The sequence below is a fragment of the Antechinus flavipes genome, chromosome 1, assembly GCF_016432865.1.
Source record: "Antechinus flavipes isolate AdamAnt ecotype Samford, QLD, Australia chromosome 1, AdamAnt_v2, whole genome shotgun sequence".
NCBI classification, from domain to species: domain Eukaryota; kingdom Metazoa; phylum Chordata; class Mammalia; order Dasyuromorphia; family Dasyuridae; genus Antechinus; species Antechinus flavipes.
In genome coordinates, this window is record NC_067398.1 from 697035797 (window position 1) to 697048546 (window position 12750).

A 12750-nucleotide genomic window follows, 5' to 3' on the forward strand; every position below is an offset into this window, starting at 1 on the left:
TTTCCCTGAGAGAGAGAGGGTATGAATAAAAGAATAAATTCAATGGTGTCCCTAACTTGATATTTGCTAGTGACTTAAAATTACAGGATAACTCTGGAAGGGTGGCCTGGAAGGGGACAGGGTGTCCCCTCGAAGAGGTCTGCCGCCCAGCACCACGCGTCCCCCAGGGGGACCTGGATCAGGGTGTGGTGCTTCCGCATCCGGGGCAGCCTGCGCACGTGCTCACACAGCAGCTTCCCGCACAGGACGTGCTGGGCTCGCAGCCCACGAAGGCCTGAAGTAAGCCGGGCTGGCCGCGGCCGCAGTTCCCGATTCAGTCAATCATAGAGAGGCCAGAGACCCTTCCGTGGCCTATCTGCCTAGCCCCATTGCTGACCTTCCTCCAAATGGCCTCCCTGAATCCACTTGGGACACAGCACTGAAGTTCCTTGGATCAGCTGTCATAGATTTTCTGACCAATTGACTGATGTTTCTAACGTCATCTTTCTAAGCCCAATGCCTCACTCTTCTGCTTATATTATCCCCTAGACAGTCTTCCAACCTGCAGATGTCTTGACTTTTTGATATACCAGGGACTCACAGACCAGGAGAGCTGCATTCAGCCATCAGGAATATGAGACACACTCAGCTAATTCCCACTCAACTGGCTGATAATGATTTGTCTTTGCTTCTGGAGCTCCGATGCTCTCTCTGGTTCCAGACTCAGCCTTGTCTTTAAGCCATGGTGGCCCCACAACTGCATTAGTTTTGTTTGTACAAAGGCTTTTTAATTTGATATAATCAACATTTTCTATTTTGTGATCGGTAATAGTCTCTAGTTCATCTTTGGTCACAAATTTCTTTCTCCTCCACAAGTCTGAGAGATAAACTATCCTATGTTCCTCCAATTTATTTATAATCTCGTTCTTTATGCCTAAGTCATGGACCCATTTTGATCTTATCTTGGTATATGGTGTTAAGTGTGGGTCCATGCCTAATTTCTGCCATACTAATTTCCAGTTATCCCAGCAGTTTTTTCGAATAATGAATTCTTATCCCAAAAGTTAGCATCTTTGGGTTTATCAAACACTAGATTGCTATAGTTGACTATTCTGTCTTGTGAACCTAACCTTTTCCACTGATCCACTGATCTATTTCTTAGCCAATACCAAATGGTTTTGGTGACTGCTGCTTTACAATATAATTTTAGATCAGGTACAGGTAGACCACCTTCGTTTGATTTTTTTTTCATTAATTCCCTTGAGATTCTCGACTTTTTATTGTTCCATATGAATTTTGTTATTTTTTCTAGATCATTAAAATATTTTCTTGGAAGTCTGATTGGTATAGCACTAAATAAATAGATTAGTTTAGGGAGTATTGTCATCTTTATTATATTTGCTCGGGGTGGCCCCACAACTGGAGAAACCCAAAGCTACTTTCTTTTATGACTTCAGAGGAAGTAAAGTTAAGCTTTCTCAGGGAGAAATCTGGAGACTTATATAAAGTCAAGTAGTTTCTTTTATTACTTCTTGGTAAAGCTTCCTTTCCAAAGATCACAAAATTTAGAACTAGAAAGGACCTTTAATATAATAAAGAACTTACACCCCGCCCCCAATACACACTCCATCACAAATTAACAAATGAGGAAACTATGACATTCAGTGACTGGTCTGTGGTCCCAGGTATAATATCTATTTAGAGCCTGGGAGATGTTGGATCATCCTGGGGTAAAACTCCAAATCCCTTACCCAGAAGCTTGATTGATTTTAAGAAAGAGCATAAAGGGACACTGGCCCTGGAATCAGAAGGACCCAAGTTCAAATGTGGCCTCAGACACTTAACCCTTACTAGTTGTGTGACTCTGAGCAAGTCATTTAACCTGAATTGCCTCACCCCCAAAAAAAAGAGCTTACAGTTCCCAGAAATGATCTCACATCCTGTGGGAAGAGAGTAGGAAACGGTGGATAGAGTTCAGGACTAAAATCAAGGGGCCTTGAGTTCAAACTTTAGCTCTGCCTCTTGTTTGTGTGATTTTTAAACAATACCCTTAACCTCTGTGGATGAATATTTCCTCTTCTGTAAAATGAGATTTGGACAATCCTTTCCAGGTCTAAACCCATGAACCATATCCCAGCTGAATTCATTTGTGAAAAGAACTTTTGAATTTTGCTTAGTCAAAGCCAGTTGTGTGAGAGTGTTGAGGAGTAAAGGATTATTTTGAGCTTGAGATATTCAAGACAGGCATTTAATAGAAGGTGAGTACTGAGTCTATATCCCAAAGAGAATATAAAAGGAAAGATCTTACCCACATGTGCAAAAATATTTGCAGCAGCTCTTTTTGTGGTGTCAAAGGAAATTGAAATTGGGTGGATGTCCATCAGTTGGGAAATGGCTGAATAAATTATGGTATATGAATGTAATGGAATATTATGGTTCTATAAAAAACAATCAGCAGGATGATTTCAGAAAAACCTGGAAAGACTTACATGAACTGATGCTGAGTGAAATGAGCAGGGCCAGGAGAACATTGTACACGGTAACAGCAACATTGTGTAATGATCAACTATGATAGACTTAACTCTTGTCAGCAATTCAGTGGTCCAAGACAATCCTATTAGACTTGGGCTGGAAAAGCCATCTACATCCAGAGAGAGTTATGGAGACCAAATATGAATCAAAGCATAGTATTTTCACCTTTGTTTTCTTTCTTGTATTTTTTTTCCTTCTTTGGCCAGATTTTTCTTACACAATATGACAAAAATGTGCTTGAAAGGGATTTTACATGTATAAACTATATCAGATTGCTTGCTGTTTTGGGGAGGGGGAGGTAAAGGAAGGAGAAAAACTTGTAACACAAAAATCTTATAAAAATAAATGTTGAAAACTATATGATATGAGTATTTGGAAAAATACAATACTGTTGAGAGAAAAAAAGGTGACATTTAGGAGACATCTGGCAGGAAAAGATTTTAAAAAATTTATATTTCTTCAATTACATGTAAAAACAATTTTTAACATTCATTTAAGATATTTTTTAATTCTAAAATCTCTCACCTTGCTTTCTCTTCTCCCACCATGAGAAGGCAAGCAATTTTAATTGTACAGTCATAAAATTTTCATGTTATGTTGTGAAAGAAAATACCCAAAAAACCCCAAGAAAAAATAAAAAATATGTTTCAATCTTCATTCAAACTCCATTAGTCCTTTTTCTGAAGGTGAATAGTATTTTTCATAAGTCCTTCAAAATTGTCTTGGATCTTTGGAATACTGAGAGCAGCTAAGACATCATTCAATATTGCTGTTACTGCATACAATGTTCCGTTTCTGCTCATTTCATTTTGCAAGTCTTACCAGATTTTTCTAAGAGTATCCTGCTCAATTTCTTAAAGCAAAATAGTATTCCATGATAATTATATACAACAACTTGTTCAGCCTATAGAGATTAAGTGATTTGCCCAGTACCACACAGCTAGGAATAGTTTTGAATTCAGTCTTTCTAACTACAGATCCAGTGCTCTTAATTCACTTCCCTAATATTAATAATATAAGCCCAAACATGATTGGTTTGATATAGAAATATCAGAAAGCTTATTTGATCTCCATGTGAAGGATGGATTGGAAAGAAGAATTGCAGGAGGTAGGGAAACCATTAAAGTACATATTCCAAGAGTATAGACAAGGTATGATGAGAGGCTTAAAACAGGTATTAGCCATAGGAGTGAAGAGAAGGGAACAAATTTGAGAGATATTTCAGAAGTATAGTCCATCAACTGTGCAACTATCCAATCACTGAATATGACAAAGAATGAAAAAATCAAGATAGCTTGCAAGTTTTGAGTCTTGATGATTGAGAACGGGTGATGCCCTCAAGAAAAACAAAGAAAAATGGAAGAGGAATAAAGTTTGCAAAGAAGCTAATGATTTTAGTTTAGGATATCCAGGTAGAGATATCCTATGGAGGGCTAAAAATATAGGACAGGAGATTCAAGAGTGAAAATTGAGCTAAAGGAGTTTTGGGGATCGCCTGCATGGAATTTAATCAGAATCCCCAAACTGGGGCAGCTAGGGATAGTCAGCCCTGAATTCAGGAAGAGCTGAGTTCAAATATGGTCTCAGACACTTAACACTTTCTAGCTGTGTGACCCTGGGCAAGTCACTTAATCCCAATTGTCTCAGAAAAAAAAATCTCCAAATTGCAGAGATGGGACTTCCAAGACCATGTGGTACAAACAATATCCCTAAAATAATCCCTGTTTCAAACATATCCAGCATAAAATGCAGTGTATCATGATGACAAAATCCAGAAATTCGCAGGAGACAAAATTTAAGGAGCCAATACTAAATGCCATAGCTGCCAAGTGCCATGGAGTCAATAGCATCATAATGCATAGAGTGATGGACTCATCTTTCAAATATGGCCTTCTCCTAGTTTTTCCTAGTATTGATTGCCTATTCGAGTTATTGTCTCTTCAATATCATTTAAATATAACTAATACCTTCTTGAGATCAGAAACAAGCAATGTCAATTTGATTTTAGAAGGAGATATATTCTGAGAAGTTATAGTAGGATAGAGGGTTAAAAGTATCCCCTTCAAGATTATGATATCTCCTTGATAATCAGCAATAAGCAATATCAATTTGATTTTAGGAGGGGATATATACTAAGAAGATAGAGGAACATCTGATTTAAAATGTCCCCTTTTCATGACTCCATGGATCACAGCTCACAAGACCCTTCTGTTCACTATCTCCAAGTTCATATTTGTTTCCATGACACCATCCATCTCATCCTCTGTTATATCTCCTTTTTCTTAATCTTTTAATCTTTTTTAATTTTTCCCAACACCAGGGTATTTTCCAATGAGATTCATCTTCTCATTCTATATTTAAGCTTTAGCATCAGCATTTGACCTTCCAATGAGTAGTCTAAAGTAATTTAAGTATTGATAGATTTGATTTCCTTGATTGCCAAGGGACTCTCAGAAGTCTTCTCTAGCATTACGATTCAAAAGCATCAATCCTGCAGTGCTTGGTTTTCCTTATAATTCAATTCTCATAGACATACATTACTGGGAAAAAAAACAGCTTTGACATTATGGATCTGGTATCAGCAAGGCGATATCTGCTTTTCAGTATGTGATCTGGATTTGCCAAAGCTTTCCTTCCAAGGAGCAAGCACATAATTTCAGCATGTAATTATGAAAGTATATAATTTCATGGTTCCACTCTCCATCTGAAATGATCTTTGAGACTAACAACATAAAAAACTGACACTGCTTCCATTCCTTTTGCTTCTATTTGCCAGGTGGTGATGGGAGGCTAAGATTTTAATTAAGTTTCAAGCAGCTTTTATAATCTCTTCTTTCATCCTCACCAAGAAGCTTCTTAATTATTCTTTATTTTCTGCCACCAGAATGATGTTGTCTATATATTTGACATTGTTTATTATTTCTCCTAGTAACCTTAATTCCAGCTTTTGATTTATCCTGCCTAGCATTTTCCATGATATATTCTGCATATAAGTTAAATAAGGGGACTATACAGCTTGTCATCCTCCTCTTCCAATCTTAAACCAACAAGTTGTTTCATGTTCAGTTCTAATTCTTGCTTCTTTGCAGGTTTCTTGAGAGACAACTAATGATCTAGTATTCTGATCTCTTTGAGGATTTGTCACATTTTGCTGTCTCCCACACAGTTAAGAGCTTTAAAGTAGTCAATGAATCTCAATGAACACTTACTTTTCTATTTAAGAACATGATTAATTCAACCTATGGCTTTCAAAGCTTCTTGCTTATGTGTATTTTTTCTTTCTGTTCTCTTTTATGCATTCTTTAAAAAAAACTTAAAAGCATAATTTTTTTTCTCCTTTCCTTTTTAAAAAGCAATTAATGAAGCAGAACCAGATGTTTTCCTGGAACTCCTTGCTTTCTCCATAATCCAGTGAATACTGGCAATTTGGTCTCTAATTCCTCTGCCTCTTCAAAAACCAGCCTGCTCTTCTGGTGATTCTTAGTTTGCATATTGCTAAAGTCTAGCTTGCAGAATCACAAGCACTTACTGGGTATGTGAAATGAATTCAATTATTTGGTGATTTCAGCATTCTTTGGCAACACCCTTCTTTAGAGCTGTGACATAAACTAATCTTTTCCAATCCCAGTGGTCACTGGTGTTTTTTTATTTTTTATTTTTTTTCAGACCATATAGGTATAGTGGAAGTAATTAATAGATTTAAGGAATTAGATCTGGTAGATGAGAGTGCCTGAAGAACTATGAACAGATGTTTACAATATCGTACAAGAGACAACAGAAAACATCCCAAAGAAAAAGAGCAAAAGATTAAAACAGTTATCTGGTGAAGCTTTACAAATAGCCAAAAAATAAAATAAAGCAAAAGGGAAAGAAGTGTTTGGTGTTTGAACAACCTGGCCAGACTGAGTTGCATTCTCTGCAGTAGAATTTGAACTCTTCAGCTCAAGAAAGGACTTCAGTGTCTGGTACCTTATCTTGCCAGATGAACTTCATAATCTAACTAAATCAATTCAAATGGAAGTGATTTGGTTTTCCTGCCATTGTGTTGGTATTCTGTCCAGATTTCACAGGTATATGACAATGAGGGTCAGCATGATGGCTCTGTAGACCTTCAGTTTGGTAATCATTTTACTACTTCTCCTGTAATGTGCTTTCTAGAGTCTCCATGCTGGGGTGCCAAAATATACCATCAAAATATAGCTCTCTAGAGGACCTCGGAGCCAGCCCGAGTCCTTGGTGTTAGTGGAGGAGTGACCAGTGAGAATGGTGGAAATCCAGAATCCATTTATTCCAAATTTTCTCCCCCTTATATATCCCAATACTCTTATATAACCAAAGCAACACTGCTCATGCAGGAGCACACAACTTGCTATTGTATGTAGATGTCTCTTTGCCACTTTTTATCACTCTGCTTCAATTACATTGCAGGTTATCACTGCCCTGATTTCTCAGGAAGGCCAAGAGTCCTTAGGAGAGACGGGGAGCTGAATCAGACATTGTCAGCAGGTTCCTTTTGGCTGAAGGGTCTTATACCTCACCCAGAGTTCCTCCACTGTCTGTGACGACCTACACTCTCTTCTCCCACACTTTCTTTCACAACTTCCCAAATATCAAGCTATCAACCTCATCAGCTATGTGTACATCCCTGGAAAGTATACTGCTGAGTTAAGTGAACTTATTCACAACATTCAAAATCTCTCCATTTGCTATAACAAATGGTTCCTTGGATGGATGGAGTGGTGTTGACTGGTGGGGAACCTCAGTTTTCTTGGTATTAATTGTTGGGCCAAAATTAGCACAAGCAATCGAGAATCAATCCATGTTTTGTTGCATCTAGACCTTCAGAGAATGCACGGAGAGCACAATCACTTTTGAACAAAAAAAAAATCACATTCCAACTCTCCCTCTACTTTAAATAATTTACTGTCAATGCAGCAACTGACGTTGATGCTGTATTTGTCTTCATTGAAGGTGTCTGACAACATTTGCTGATTAAAAATGTGGGAGCAAGCATACAACTCTGAGCAATTTAAAGAAACAGAAGAAAATGGAGGCAGCAGCTAGGTGGTGCTGTGGATAGAGCACCATCCCTGAAGTCAGGAGGACCTGAGTTCAAATTTGATCTCAAGACACTTAACACTTCCTAGCTGTGTGACAAGTCACTTGAGGGGAAAAAAATTAAAAATTAAAAAAAAAAGAAATAGAAAAATGATAAAATGGGAAAAACGAGATCGAGAGACAAGAAAATTAGAGATATCAAGGGAAACTTTCATTGTGATAAAAGATAAAAATGGTAGGAATTTAACAAAAGCAGATGAGATTAAAAAGAGGTGACAAGAAGACACACAAAAATTATACAAGAAAGCTCTTAATGTCTTGGATACCATGATGGTGTGCTTACTGATTTAGAGTCAGATTGGAGAATGAAGTCAAGTAGACCTTGGAAAGCACTGATAACAAGGGTTGTGATGGAATGAGGAGTTAAAATCTGATGACCTCGGACACTTAGCCAAGGTCCTGTATGAATTATGGACAAATCATTTGGCTGCTGTTTGCCATGGTTTCTTCAAATGGGGGTCATTATAGCACCTGCCTCTTAAGAGTTGTGAAGATATTTGTAAACTGTTTAGCACAGTCCCTGGAACATAATCAGTGCTTAATAAATGCCTGTTCCCTTTTCCCCTCCCTCCTTAACCTCTAGATGAAGAATCAGTAAAGATTGTTGACCAGGAGACTTAAATAATAAAAGTTGCTGTTTAGGAAGATGAATACTGCTCATGTGACATGGTTACAAGGTGATGGGTTATATTGGCCAATGTGACTCTTGCAAAATGTTCACTGAGGATCTAGAGTCTTTGTTGGAAAGAGTATCTCCACTGGGGAAGGCACCCATGTGGGAAGCATTGAAACATGGAAAAATAATCTAGCAGTGGGGATTTGTACATAGATGATTGGGAGGGGAGAAAACAGGGGCAGGGAAACTGACTTGAAAACTTCAGCCTCCATCCACACATGAGAGGATAAGAATCTGAGCAGCATTTAGTAGCCTGTTTTTAAATCAATTGTCAAGAATTTCAGTTTCTCTTGGAACATATATTACAGAGTTAGTTGCCTGTGTACAACCTCCCCCCATCACACTTCAAGTCATATCTCGGGAAGGATAGCATGGTGTGTGAGGATGGAAGGAAAGCTTTGTGGGAGGGGAAAACTGATCTTGGGTTCAAATCTGATTCTTGTGCTTATTCCCTTGTTACTTTGGGCAAGAAAGCTAGTCTGTTTAGGCTTCTGTTTTAAATGGAGCATACTAGATTGCCTTTGATAGCCTTTCCTGTTCTGGTTCTAAGATCCCATGAGAGAGCTAAGTTCTTTGGTCATAGGGATGACTTGAAGGTGAGGATGGGATGCATTATCTTCTGAATGTTATGTGGAAGCTTGGACCCAGGAGATAGTATCAGTTCTACTGGTGGATAGAAAGCTACAAAGAACGTTTTGAACCCTGATGGCAAAGGAAACTATATTCCTAACAATGAGAGCTATCCCAGAGCAATGAGGGCTGCCTCTGGAGGGAATGACCTCCCTGTAGTTGGAAATCGGGCTGGATGAATATGTTGGGTCTCATGTATTCTGCTGAAGCGTGAATGCTTGAGATCATAGGTTGTTGGGTTCAGATCACCTAAGCCTTTCCCTAGGCCAAAATTCCTCAAGCTCAGACACTTTTTTTAAGGGGAAGGAGGAGGATAGGAAGGAAGCCAAGGGTCCAGGGGCATACTGGAAAGGAGAATAATTTTTCCCTTAGGTCTGAAAGGTGGGAAGACCTCACTGGTGACCAATCCAGAGAAATTAGGACTACACCGAACAGGTCCCAAGGAAAAAGAGAAAATGTAGCATCCTGACCTTAGATGCCCTGTCCTGTTCCTGAAGTCACTCTGTCCTCTCTATGTCAAAACCTAAGCCGGAAGTTGCTTTTCCTGTCTGTCAAAGATCCCAGCTCTCTCAGAGAAGTCTAGCTCCCAGTATTTTCATTGAGTACCAATGTGTTCGCACAGATTGAGAACCCAGTTCTGTCCAGCCCCAAGCTCAAACCCATATCTCACCTGGGAACGGTTGTATTTTCACTTATCCTTTTATTCAAATGATCCCTGTTTCAAAGAACGCTCATGCGTCCAAGGCATGGCTTGGTATCATTCAACAGGTCTAGGACAGGGCACTTCCTTTTTGGACAGTCAGTCCCATTCCTTCTCCCTCAGATCCTTCTGCCGCGTTGAGCTCTCAGTGCATTTTTGGGGGTCTTTTTTCGGGGATATTTCTTTTTTCTCATTTTTCTGATCACAGCCCTTTTTTGGGCATAGGCCAGGATGACAAGGTACCAGATTATACTGTTCACAAGGAGGATAAGGGTAACCAAGAACAAGAAAATAGCCAGTATTTTTTCCTTGTTTCCTTTTCTTAGGACCTTGCCTGAAGGAGTGATGATAATCCCTGGGGGACTGGCCTGCTGTGATGGGGAAGGGCTGACTGCAGGGGGAAGGATGCTGGTGGTGGGGACGGGAGCGGTGGTGGCGGTGGAAATTTTGGCAGTGACGGTGGTAGGGGCAGGGGCAGGGCTGACGGTGGGGGCGAGAATGGGAGCCGGGCTGCTCGTGGGGGTGGGGGGGCGCATTGTGCCGCGGCTGACTGTAGTCCAGGGAGCAGAAATGTGGGTTCTAGGAGTAGGAGGCGGGCCGCTGTCCACACTCCCCCCGTTACCTCTTGCTTCGCAAGTTGGGGGGGCATAGCCAGCATCGCAGTGGCAATGTCTCAAGTTGTTGCACACCCCCCTCCTGTGACATCTGGCAGCCGCGTCGCACTCCGGGCCAGGCAACCTGGTATCAGAGCACGTGTGGTTGAGGCAGACCTTGTTCGGGCCGCACACGGTCCCACTGGCCACCCCTCCTCCGTCAGAGACTTCCTCCCCCACGTAGAGGTCCGCCCCCCAGCACCACGTGTCCTCGTGGCGCACCTGGATCAAGGTGTGGTGCTTCCGAGTCCGGGGCAGCCTCTGCACGTTCTCACACATGAGTCTCCCACACTTGATGTCTTTTTCCTCACACTTTGAAAAGACCTGGTACAGCCTAGGAGATTCACCGCCACAGTGCCCAAACCGGTCGCCCTGGGTGTTCAGGAGCCGGTAACAGCTCTCCCGGGCGGCCCGAGAGCCTTTACCGAAGACCTCGGCACACTGTCGATCCAGACTCCGGCAACGCCCCCGATAGCAAAACCCTTGCCCCGCGCACGGGGTGCCATCTTGTTTGTAGACGTCCGGCTGGCACCACATGGAGGTCCCGTTGCAGTACTCAGGGAGGTCGCACTCATTCTTCCTGGGACGGCAGACCCTGCCGCTTAATTGAAACCTGCAGCCTTCACAGCAGGGCCCAAAAGCGCACGCAGAATATCGGGTCATCCTACAGGTGGGCAGGCAGCAAGGGTCCCGGGCACAGGTCGCTTCGCTGCCGCAGTCACACTCCTCCCCTCTGTCTAACACTCGGTTCCCACAGATAGACAGTGTCATTACGTGCCGAGGGTCCGGCTTGTCGTGGAGGCAGGCCCCTTTGTGTACCCGCAGATACTCGTACAGGTTGCTAGTGCTACAGTTGCTGAAGCGCTTCTCATGGGCAATCAACTCATGCATGATGCAAAAAAAGAATTCCCCGCACAAACAGCCTCTGTGGTCGTGCTCCATCCCTAAGTTGTGGCCCAGCTCGTGGGCCATGAGGGTAGCGAAGCGGGCCACGTCTTCGTGATAGAAGGATTCCACGGCCGCAGCGTTCCCGTACACACAGGCTCCTTCGAAGTAAGCGTTGCCCACCACGTTGCCGGGATTATGCCCCACGATCAGATGGGCCACATCGTGGACCGCCCTCCTGAAGAGCGTCTGAATCCTCCACCTGTTGAAAACGAGAAGGGCCGGTCTCATCTGGCTCGGGAGATCGATCAGATTTCTCTGCGTCCAGATCTCCAGGCCGATCAGCACGACTTTGATGTTGACTTTGCGCGTGTAGGTGTTGACCTGCGAGATGACGTCCATCACCATCTGGGTGGTCTTGCTCGTGTTTCTGTTCCACTTTTGGAACCTGTTGTTGTCCACCACCACAAACATCTCCACGTACTTGGTGTGGGACCAGACGTAATTCAAAGATTTTGCCGGAGCATCCTCCCCAGAGTCATCAGTGTCCAAGCCATCTTGTTTCCCTTCTAAATGGCGACTGAATTGGAGATGGTCTTTTTCAGGTCCCTTGCAGGAATCCGATGGGCCCCTTTTCATTTGGTACAGGACGTGCTCAAACTTATTTGAAGTGTCAATGGGCTCAATGTTATAGACAGTTTTCTCCATGGTTATTGTACCCTTGAGGCCCGAGCAGGTACTAAGAGACACGAGGGACCCCACGTTGCTTTCCACATATCCGTCATAGTAACAGTCATCGGGGAGAAAAGGCATGTCCAGCCCCAGCTTGCCATCGTAATAGGTGTACACGGGGAAGTTCTTGGCAAACATCCCTCTCTTTTGCTTCAGATGGATCACCTGCCTCTTGCCCCTCATAAATAGCGAATAGGAGATTTTTGCTGCTCTTTCCCCTTCCCTGGGCGTTAATCTCTTGGGGATGACTATTTCATAGGAAGAATAATTGACTGGCCCTAAGGCACAAAGAATGCCCGGAAGGAGAACCACTATCAATAGAGAGAAGAATCCTAGACTGAAATGGGAGGACTCCAGCCCAAGACCCCACTCCCACATCCAGGGCACTCTGAAAGAAACCTCTCTCTCTTCCTCATCCATGGCCACTTGGCTCCCCAGGAGGGGAGTCAGGGGGCATAATTCAGGCTATATCCCCAGACATGACCTGAGGGAAGCAGCTGATAATGTTGGGCTTCTGCCCTTAACTCCTCACTTTGGATTCTGGTCCTCTCAAAGACATGACCTTGAAGCTCTGTAGGCTGTTTATTCCCCTCTCAGAGATTTCTTAGGATTTCAAGGGGCCCTCTGACTCCCCCCCTCTTTGGCTCTTAGGGTTCCAGTCTGCGTTCTCCTATGGCAGTGGGCAGTCTCAGCCCTCTCCAAATCTCTGTGGTATCTGAGATCAATTTCTTCTGCCCTCACAGTAGGTATACTGACTGCACATGTCTTAGTATCTTGTTCCTGGACAGCACTTGGTGAAAAAAAAATCTCTCCCTTCCCTTTTATCCTCCATCACAATGGAAACC

The 12750-nt window shown here is 42.4% G+C and overlaps 1 protein-coding gene across 1 annotated transcript; it reads right to left on the reverse strand.

Annotated features, from left to right (window-relative positions):
- Window positions 1–80: 80 nt before the first annotated feature.
- On the reverse strand, window positions 81–12043 carry LOC127548511 (disintegrin and metalloproteinase domain-containing protein 1a-like). The gene is made up of 2 exons (XM_051975958.1): window positions 9970–12043; window positions 81–289 (listed from the first exon to the last, which is right to left on the reverse strand). The coding sequence occupies exons 1-2, from the start codon at window positions 12041–12043 to the stop codon at window positions 81–83; spliced, it is 2283 nt and encodes a 760-aa protein (XP_051831918.1).
- Between the last annotated feature and the right edge of the window lie 707 nt (window positions 12044–12750).

Coding starts and splice junctions, on each gene's coding strand:
- LOC127548511 (XM_051975958.1), bottom strand. CDS start 12,043: ATGTTTGCCAAGAACTTCCCCGTGTACACCTATTACGATGGCAAGCTG. Junction 290..9,969: donor GATTATCATCACTCCTTCAG/GCAAGGTCCTAA, acceptor GGCCGCGGCCAG/CCCGGCTTACTTCAGGCCTT.